Raw genomic sequence first — 11274 nt, forward strand, 5'->3', positions numbered from 1 at the left:
GTGCCAAGAATCGCATAACTAGAGGTGCATTTCTTCCTGTTCATTATTTCATAAACTCAATATTCATTAGAATTCAATTTTTCAGTTTTCATTACAATATAATTCCGTTTCAAATTGATTGATTTCATTATCATTCAACTGCGACATAAATTCGCACGCCTTATCTGCTAACAACAAATCTGGTCGTTTTTTGTGAGGTTTTGTGTTTTATCGCATTTCATTCCTGAAACAGCTGACTTGGTCAGTGCCGTGCCGTTTCGGGGTTCTGGAGTTGATTGTTAAGTTCGAAAATGGCAAACACGAATAAAATTAAACAAGCTAGAGCTCTTAGAACAATGAGTGAGAATCAGATTATTGAAATCAAGGCATTTGCTGATGAGGCTAAAATTGATATAAATAAACGCGCCCAGTTCAAAATTTTGTGTCAGAATCTTGATTCATACCGCGAAGAATTTAAGTCTCATCATCAAACTCTCATATCTCTTATGGCCATCAATGATGAAGACATAAGTAAAGAGGAAACAAATAGAAAAGACTTTGATTTCAATTATTCCTATATTGAAACAGTACTTCAGGAGTTTTTCGAGGTGAAACCCAGTGTTACAACTTCCGCTAGCGCTATTGGGGATGTATTTCAAACCAGTAATCATAATGTTAAACTTCCCAAGATTGAAATACCAAAGTTCACAGGTGATATAAAAACATTTAAACCCTTTATAGACATGTTTGAAAATCTCATTCATAATAATACCTCTCTTTCGAACATCGAGAAATTCAATTATTTGATTTCCTCTTTACGAGGTCCGCCTCTCACTCTAGTGCAGACTACGCCAATGTCAAGTGCCAATTATGCGATCGCCTTTAAATCACTTTCAGAACGCTATAATAACAAAAGACTTATAGCCTTCGCTCATTTTCAAGAGATTGATAATGCTATTATTATAAAAAATTCAAAGAATACTCAAAGTTTAAGAATTTTACTGGACACCTACACAGAGAACCTTGCCGCGCTCGAAAATATGGGTATTCCAGTGAAGGAATGGGATTTCATGTTATATTATCTTTTCACAAAACATTTAGATCAAGAAACCATTTCACGTTTTGAATTTGAGAATCCAGTAGCATTCGATGAATTACCTTCTTTCAAAAAATTGGTTGCCTTTGTTCAACAAAGATGTAATACGCTTGATGCTATTGATCTCTCAGTGGGTAAATCCTCAAACACGCTATCACCCAGTTCGAAAAATGTTCCAAATTTTTCCTCTCATTCGAGACCAAAACAGTCTTCAACATACTTCGCAAACGCTTCTAAGGGTATAAAAAATTCAACTATTACATGTTCATTCTGTAAACAGGATCATACAATTTACAAATGCTCTGAATATCATAACAGAACACCTAATGACAGATCTCTTTTTGTCAAGCAAAACAAACTATGCACAAATTGTTTAAGTTCGCAACATTCAATTTATAAATGCAGGTCAAAATCAACTTGTCATTTTTGTCATGAAAGACATCATTCAAGCATACACGTAAATAAGGATCTAACTAAAAATTACTCTTCTTCCGATAATCTTCAAGTCAGTTCTCAAACAACTCAACCTTTACCTAGTACTTCCAAGTCACCAGACATTTCCACATTTTCTGGAATGATGTCTTCAGCTGTTGGTGTTTTACTTTCAACTGCAATAGTCGAGGTTTCTGATTCTTATAGTAACTTTCAAAAGGTACGTGTGATATTAGATAGTGGTTCACAAACAAGTTATATCACCGAAAAATGTGCGAATAGGTTGGGTTTATCACGTTTCAGTTGCTCACTTTCGATACAGGGTCTTGGAAATATGACTAACATGACATCCAAGAGTGGTGTTACATGTAAAATAAAGCCTGTTGGAAAAATATCTCCTATATTTACCATCGACGCGGTTGTTTTACCCAAACTTTGTGCCAATATGCCGGTCTCAAAATTAAATCATACTCATTGGGTTCACCTGAATAATATCCAACTAGCTGACGATTCATTTCATAAACCTGCTCCGGTAGATATGCTATTAGGAGCCGATATTTTTCCACATATTTTAAAAGAAGGTCGTGTTATAGGACATGCAAATGAACCAGTAGCTATCAACACTATTTTCGGTTACATACTTATGGGTAAATATAACGCTTATGATACTCATATTACGGCCAATGTGTCTACATTTTTCGCAGCTCTGGGCAATAATGCTTTATCGGTCGATAACTTGATTGGGCGGTTCTGGGAGGTTGAGGAAGTTCCTTCAGTCAAATCAATATGTTCGCCTGAAAATGCGTTATGTGAAAAAATTTTCGCTGAGACTCATGAAAGGGGTAATTTTGGACGTTATACTGTCAATTTACCATTCAAAAATTCCGAACCTTCATTTGATTCGGAAGATATTCGCTCGATAGCTCTGCGCCGTTTTTATTCGCTCGAACGTCGCTTATACAAACAACCAACAGTATTCAAACAATATTCAGATTTTTTGAATGAATATCTCAAAAATGATTACATGGAGGAAGTTGAGGTTGAGAATAGTGACAATCCTATCGCAAAGAAAAATATATTTTATCTACCCCATCACTGCGTAATGAAAGATAGTACTACCACACAGCTCAGAGTAGTTTTCGATGGATCTACGAGGTCGAAAGGAATATCGTTAAATGATACCCTCTTGGTGGGGGAGAAACTTCAGAATAATATTTTCGAAATATTACTCAAGTTCAGAGTGCATTCAATCGTTTTTACTGCCGACATAAAAAAAATGTTTTTACAAATTCTAATAAATTCTAAGCATCAAGATTATCAGAGGATATTGTGGAGGTTTTCGCGAAATGATCAGGTTAGAGAATATCGCTTAAAACGATTAGTTTTCGGTTTGTCTTCCTCACCATTTATAGCAAATAGAGTCATTTTGCAGTTAGCCAGAGATGAACGCAATGATTTTCCTCTGGCCGCAAATATTTTGGAGGATGATATCTATATAGATGATGTGTGTTCTGGGTGTTCCAGTTTAGAGGAAGCAAAGTTAATTCGCGATCAATTAATTAATATTTTAAACAGGGGATGTTTTGAATTGCGCAAATGGGCATCCAACACTCCATTACTTCTAGATGATTTACCAATTGAATATCGTTACAACAATAATTCATCGATTTCTTTCGATGATGAAAACTCCTGCATAAAGGTTTTAGGGTTGAGATGGCAACCATCCTTGGACGCTTTCATATATACTATAGATTCAACTGTTGTGGGTTACACAAAAAGACAAATTTTGAGCGATATAGCCAAAATTTTCGATCCTTTAGGATTTCTCGCACCATTGACATGTTTCGCGAAATTGATTATGCAACGTCTCTGGACTTTGGGTCTCAACTGGGATGATACGCCGCCTCGCGAAATTTGTGAAAAGTGGTACCAGTTTAAATCGTCTTTCGCGATGTTGTCAGATTTTAAGATTTCTCGGCGTTTTCTTGTTGACAATTGTGATGAATGCCAAATTCATGCCTTTTGCGACGCTTCTGAGAAGGCATATGCCGGGGTCATATATTTTAGGGTTCAACAAAATAGTAAAGTTAATGTATTTTTTGTATGTGCAAAAACAAAGGTTGCTCCCTTGAAGAGTATTTCAGTTCCCCGTCTGGAACTGTGCGCCGCGGTATTGCTTTCTAATTTACTGTCAGAAGTGTTGACAATTTTTGATAACAAAATTAAATTTTCTAATGTATATGCCTACACCGATAGTATGATTGTCGTTCATTGGATTAAATCATCTCCACATAAGTGGAAAACGTTTGTCAGCAATCGTGTAACTCATATTCAAGATAAAATACCCCCAGCTTCTTGGCAACATATTTCAATAGACAACAATCCGGCAGATTGTGCCTCTCGTGGGTTTTTACCTGGTGAAATTCTACAAAATAAATTATGGTTTTCCGGCCCAGAATGGCTTCAATCGTCGAGCGAATACTGGCCAGTCAGTAAATTCGATCCGAATTATGTGAATTTGTCTGATGAAAAGGTGGAACAAAAAATCTTGACTCTCACCACTTTAAATATTCCGAATTTTATCGAGACACTAATTCAAGATTGTTCTACTTTATCTAAATTGAAAAGAATTCTCGCATATATTCAAAGATTTTTATATAATTCTGCAAATTCTGTGAACAGAAGAACTGGTGTACTCACAGTGAAGGAGCTTAATGATTCCTTAATGACGCTGGTTAAATATGTTCAGGTTTTTCATTTTCATGATGAAATTCAGAAATTGAAAAATAAAAAATCAACATCAAAATTCTTAAGAAAACTTAACGCCTTTTTGGATAAAGATGATATTCTCAGGGTAGGAGGTCGTTTAAGAAATTCAAATTTGAGCTTCCTTCAGAAGCATCCCGCAATTTTGCCTAAAAGGAGTCGTTTCACGGATTTAATAATTCAACATTTTCATATCACTCACTTACATCCGGGTGTCCAAACCCTTCAGTTTTTAATTTCACAGCAATTTTGGATCTTATCAGCTAGAAGTTCCATTAAAAGGGTAGTATCAGGATGTAAACAGTGTTGGCGCTTATCACCAAGGCCTTATCAACCCCCTATGGGTAATCTTCCTGATTTTCGCGTTTCTCAGTTGAAGGCGTTTTCAGTAGTTGGTCTCGACTACGCCGGTCCCTTTGCTATAACACTTGGTAAAATACGCGGTGCTAAGACTCATAAAGCGTATATTTGTCTGTTTGTATGTATGGCTACTAAGTGCATACATTTGGAACTGGCTTCAGATATGACATGCGAGATTTTTATTTCTGCCTTGAGGAGGTTCATAGCTCGTAGAGGACGCTGCGATTGTATAATATCTGACTGCGGTACAAATTTTACAAGCGCAAGTAGGGAAATAGGCACTTTAATGAAGCAAGCTGCTGAACGCGAAACAATCAAGTTCAAATTTAATCCACCTGGTTCGCCACACTTCGCAGGTATGGCCGAAGCAGGAGTGAAGTCTGTAAAAACACATATTCATCGTGTTGTGGGTCAACAGATTATGACTTACGAGGAGTTTTACACTCTTCTGACGCAAATTGAAGCGCTATTAAATTCTCGCCCCTTATGTCCAATGAGTAATGATCCCAATGATTTGTCAGTTTTGACACCGGGACATTTTTTAACTTTGGAACCTCTGACGTCATTGCCTGACCCTGATTTAGCCCATTTAAATATCAGTAAATTGAACCGATTCCAATTTTTACAACGATGTGTTCAATCCTTTTGGAAAAGGTGGCAGTTAGAATATTTGCACACACTTCAACAAAGAAGTAAATGGTTGAACGCCTCGCACCCAATTGGGGTCGGTACAATAGTTCTCATAAAAAATGACCAGACATCGCCAATGAAATGGTTAGTAGGGCGAATTCAAAAACTTTATTATGGAAAAGATGAGGTTGCGAGAGTTGCTGATGTACGAACGAAGAATGGCGTTCTAAAGAGGGCTTTGGTAAAATTGTGTCCTTTACCAAGTGCCGAGCTAAGTAATGGTATTTAGTAGTGGTAAATTGTTTAAATTATTTCATAATTTAGTGGGGGAGAATGTTCGGTATTTTCTCTTCCACTAGTTCATTTTTGTTTTGTTTAGTTTTGCTGGGATAGAAGTTCACCTCAGTTTTTCTTTCATTCTTTCTTAGTTGTTTTCGTTTTTGAATTGCGCGGGTTTTGTTGAGGGTTGCACATGTGTGCCGTGTCATGTGGAGTTTACGAAGTCGAAGAGAGATAGGAGACAGTATGAAAACAACCGCCGCAGAGCTATATGTACAAGATATCACCGCATGTTATTTCGTCTATGGAAAATACAGTCCACTCGCAAAAAAAAGGTAAGTGCACACTCAACATTCGAAATAATTCTAAAATTTCATTATTTGCGCGACAGTTTATTTGAAAAATAATTTCGAAACTCGAAAGAAGAAAAGCACCAGTACCCGATGGTATCTCAAACAAGACTATGAAACGGTTACCAGACATCCCCGTTGAAACTTTAACAGGTATGTGTGGACTAGTTAAGTGATGTTGATAATACTATATTTGACACGATAGAATTAAAATATAGAGCAAAACTGATAAATCAGTGAAAAAATTTTGAAAATCCATAAATAAATGACTGAGAAATAGATTATTTAAATTTACGTATTTTAGCGCGGAACGTCTTTGGTCTGTGACGTCACGGCTCTTGCCTGTGATCGCTACACCATAAATTACGTTTAAATACTTAGCCGCGCCAAGGCTCTCGCGCCGTTTGTAATTGTACAGTGTAGTTTTAACTCGAGTTTTGTTTTTATGTCACCATAATGGAAGAAGGCTTCGTGAAAGGACAAAGTGACAATTCGCCTAAAATAGATATATTCGCAGTGATGGAGTTTTTTTCTTCAAATCCATCTTTTGTCTGTGCAGAAATAAAAGGAGTTAAACTTTTCAAGTAAGTATCAACTTTTGAGTTTGCTTCATCATGGTTCAACTTATAACGATGATTTATTTAAAAAACATTTCATAAAGAGTTTGTAGTTGAGTACTGGTTGTTGAAGTCTATCAATGGCAAAACATATGTATGTGAGGAGTAAAAAGAGAAAAAAGTAATTTATATGTATGTATATAGAAAGTTATTTCAGCCATCGTGTAACGAACAAACACGACACGAACGGTACAAGTGATTGTACACCAATGAATTCGTAAGCACTCTGCGAATACCAGTCGTCTAGTGTGTGACGTCACGACACTTACACGTACTATGAAATTATTTTTCCAAGCGCAACTTCAAAGTCCCATAACTTTTTCATTTCTAGAGATATTTCAATGATTCTTCCACATTTTTGTTTCATTTTACTCAAATTTTTTAGAATTAATCCTTAACAAAAAATGAAAACTAGTCCATTGTATACTGAATTTAATAATAATATACATTTAGATATTTTCCAGATAGATGGTAGAGAGATTTCCCAAAACCACCACCCATCAGCCTCCTGTCATCATTGAGAAAGTCGTCGAAAGTATAATCTACTCCCACTTGGCTGACAATTGACATAATCAGACTCAGGAACATTCTCCCCGATGAACATTTCAGCTCAGAGCTATAGAATATCCACGAGGATCTCGATTTCAAACTCCATGAAAAGTAAACATCGAAAGTGCTCCTTTCGATGTTTCAGCCCATCTATTATTTTCTCCGAAATTGCTCCTTCATAGCAAACAGTAGAGCAGAGACTCTCTGATCCTAGAGATCTCAAAGCTAGAATCTTCCAAGGTAGTGTGCTGTCTCCTTCTCTTTATTCAGCATACACAGCTGATATTAGCAAGTCTGATCGAATTTTTCCAGTTGGATAACACTGCTATCAGTCTTCTTGATTGTGAACCAAATATCATCAAAACGACGTAAGCCGTTTGGAAGAATGGTGCAGTAGGTGCACTGTTTTGCTTTCTTCACGGAGATCTGACAAACCGTTCGACCACGTTCAAATATACGGACGTTATATCCCCTAGGAATCCCAAGTAAAATACTATCTCAGGATCACCTTCAAGGCGCACTTCTTTGTTCGCAATTCAGAACTCTATCGTGAGATGAAGCAGGGCCCCCGCAAGGGACATCAACGCCCGCGTGCGGAACATATTTTGGCGCCCCTTGAAGTGGGGAGGTGGAGAAAAGCACTGCTGGATAATCGGAAATTTTTTTTAAGTTTTATTGAGAATTTAGTGTAGAATGGTAGAAAATCTATCAGCAACCTTTATTGCCTTAAGAACTTTATGGTGTTAGTTGTAACATAATACATTACAAATGTCATTCAAAATTCAAGCTGTATTCTTCCATAAATTATTCATAAAGGCATAAACATTTAATTTGGATCAATCCAGAAATTGAATGGATGTTTTTCTAGATTTGGCTGCTGCAAATTCTTTTATATTATCAATCAATCAATTTTATCGAGTATCTTTTGCTCTATATCTAAGATTGCCAATCCAGAAAATCTTTCTTATGACATGGTAGCCTTCAAATAGTTTTTAATTATTTTTAATTTAGTGAATGATCTCTCACCAGAAGCAACAGACACAGGTAAAGTGAGAAGGATTCTTGAGGCAATACTAAGATTCGGTAGAGAAGAAGTTAGATTATTTTCAAAAATATATTGTAGAATTTTAAGAGGATTCTCGCTTCAGATAATGAAAAAAATCTTAGGGCTTTGATCTCGTTGAATAAATCATTTTCTTTCATGTCAGCCTCTTTTTTTCCTGATCAGTTAGCTTTTGTTGAAGAGCATGACAGCATTTTAATAGATATTTGTTTTATTTAATTTAAGAATATCACAAATAAAACGAAAAACGTTATCGTAATCAGATATCATACCTACTATTTAAGGAACTTAGTGTTTGATTAAAAAAAAAATTTATTTTTAAAGCGATTTTTGGATCTTGAGGTGCCTCATCCGTCTGTTCATAATCGAACAATTTTGATTTACACTTTCGTCTTACAGCATATAATGGAGAAAAACCTTGATCTATCTCAAGAGCAGCCGCTAGTTTTCCAGCTTCCGCAAGTTTTTCCTCGAGAACATTATCATCCCAATAATTTTCGAAATGATCAACTAAATTCTTCAAATAGTTTTGGCACACTTCAATGTCAATCGCTACACTTTGCATCATTTTGCTAACAATATTAATCTGGAATGAAACATCATAAGAAATTATTATACTTCAAATGAATTTAAAAGAATGAATATTTAATGAAAGATAACGTGCTTTATGTCTAGTTTCTATGTTAAAAGTACCATTTTCTGCTATTTCTAAAAGGCTATCACATATTTGAGTAAAATGAAACTTTAGTATCAATTCTACTTGACCATCTAGTATCACTTAGGGGTTTTAGATGTAACTGAGGATCATGCTTTTTTATAACATTCCAATCTTTTTGTGGATAAAGAGAAATATATATAAAGTTCTTATACAATATCGAAAGAGTCCACTGTTTCATTTGAAACCTTAGCAGCATCATTTTCAGTTAAATTTAAGCTGTGTGCAGCACATGGCGCAAAAAGAAGTTTGGTAAAAAAATTGTTGATAAAATTTGAAGAATTTTTTTCGAAAATCTTTGGTCCATCGGTTCTTCATGCGGTCTTTAAGAGGTTTTGGCGTCCTTTTAGAGTGGCGCCCGCATGCGATGCACGCGTTGCACGCGCGGTTGCGGGGGCCCTGAGATGAAGCTTCTATCGTTGGAGGAATTTCTCCTTGAAATCGTTCTCAAAATACTCCAACCGATTAGTCGGAGAATCCCTCGACTACTACGAATTTTCTACCAGGCACAAACGTCCAAATCTTGTCATCTTTCGAGTGCCATCAGTAAATGCTGCACTGAACTCCTCTAGGTACTCAATTAGAAGAAAGGTAATATTCCGCTAGCTCTGTTTGTTGATTAATTTAAAGCGTTCGATTCTGTGGTTCATGGGATCATGTTGGAATGCTGTGGAATCAGAGACAATCGAGTCCAACGGATTAGAACCTATCTTCAGGGCAGGAAACAAAATGTGATGGAGCCTCTTTCACTTCAGATGAGACCAATACGATACTTGGGATACCTCAGGGCAGCATTCTGGGTCTCCTCTTTTCTATAGTTTACGTAAACAACTTATGCTGCAGTATATTGGAACTGGGAATACCGTGTAAGCCAATATATATGTTGAGGACAAGAATTTTGTGATTGGGGCTACAGATACGGACGAGTTGATGAAGTTTGCCAGGCTCATATTAGATATGTCACAGACAGGCGTCGGGAATTCAAATTAACTATGAACATTCAAAAAAGATAGCATGATCTTTGACATTGCGAGAATAACCAGAAATTGTCTCGAGAAAATCATTTTTCATAACACGATTAATGGTGCAGTGAAATTTTTGAGAGTTGTACTGAACAGGAACATATATTAGAAAAAAAGCTCAACTCAAACGTCTATATCTTTTTGAAGCTTAAGAATCAAGTTGATCAGGATATACTCAGAGTCCTATATTATTCGAATTTTCTATCAATATTGTCATATGACATCATTTTCTGGGGAAATTCTCCTTTCATCAACAAGATATTTGTTACCCAAAAGTGGGCTTTGAGAACAATATATAGACTGAAAGGCAATCCTTCTGTGGAGAATTTAGAAAAAATGGAATTATGACGGTCTACGGACTGTTTATTACAGGTTGCTGCTATTTATCAGAAAACACCATGGCTACTTTTCAACTTGTGAGAATACAAATAACACAAGAAGAGTGCTTCCTTATATTTATCCAATTTGTATTCACCTAATGAATAATGCTGTAGTGTGCTACATATCGAATTTGCTCGCTCAGAGATTCCGCCATTTTTACGTCAATCATGATTGAATTTATTGTCGAATATTTCTCCTTAGTAATCATGCTACCTATGTTGATTATCAAATGTCATAATATAGGATGTTTCCTAATTGAATGTCAATATTTATGGGGGCGATTTTTGGGCACATATGTCCTAAAAGTCTTACCTTTTGAGATACAGGCTGGTAAAGCTTTCAGTAAATAAACAAACATGAAATCTGTATTCAATTATGAATAAATTTGATCTCTTCAATTTTTTAGTCTAATCTTCATATGTCTCTGCATGGTGATATTGTCGTATGTACATATGTATTAACGATTTTGTTATGATTATGCAGGGAAACGGTTTTTATTTTTTTTTAAGTGAAAACCGTGCATCGGATTGGAAAGAGTCAATAAGTGATCAACTTCGGTAAGAAATGATTGGGAATTTCGAAAATAATTTTCATTTCAGAAAAAATCCGTGGCGTACCATCAATGTCTGCTAAAATAGGCAGGTCAAATTAAGTACGAAAGCCACTGGTGTAAATTAAAAAAAAAATGATACATTAAAATATTAATAACAAATGATTTATTTTTGAAAACTTTATCACCCTGTATCTCAAATGGTAAGACGTTTAGGACATATTATGTTCATATGAAAATTTTTCTTGAAATGGGCCCAAAAATCACCCCAATAAATATTGATATTCAATTAGGAAACACCATGTATATTCATTTGGAATTACAATTTTTTCTATTGTGCCTAAATATACAACACCTTAATTCTCATACGCAGAATTAATAGAAAAACTTCTGGCATCCCTCGATTTTATTTTCAAAAGCAAGTTACGTTATGCATTTTTTAATTTGATATTTCTCACCCACTACTCCCCATCCCCCAATTTTTT

At 35.7% G+C, this 11274-nt stretch overlaps 1 protein-coding gene across 1 annotated transcript; it reads left to right on the forward strand.

Moving 5' to 3' along the window:
* The first annotated feature begins 290 nt into the window (after positions 1–290).
* On the forward strand, positions 291–5552 carry LOC123672321. Its single transcript, XM_045606401.1, has 2 exons — positions 291–3999; positions 4537–5552. Exons 1-2 carry the CDS (start codon positions 291–293, stop codon positions 5550–5552), a joined length of 4725 nt encoding a protein of 1574 aa, XP_045462357.1.
* Positions 5553–11274: the final 5722 nt, after the last annotated feature.

This window comes from Harmonia axyridis, chromosome 1 (assembly GCF_914767665.1).
Source record: "Harmonia axyridis chromosome 1, icHarAxyr1.1, whole genome shotgun sequence".
Taxonomy (NCBI): Eukaryota; Metazoa; Arthropoda; class Insecta; order Coleoptera; family Coccinellidae; genus Harmonia; species Harmonia axyridis.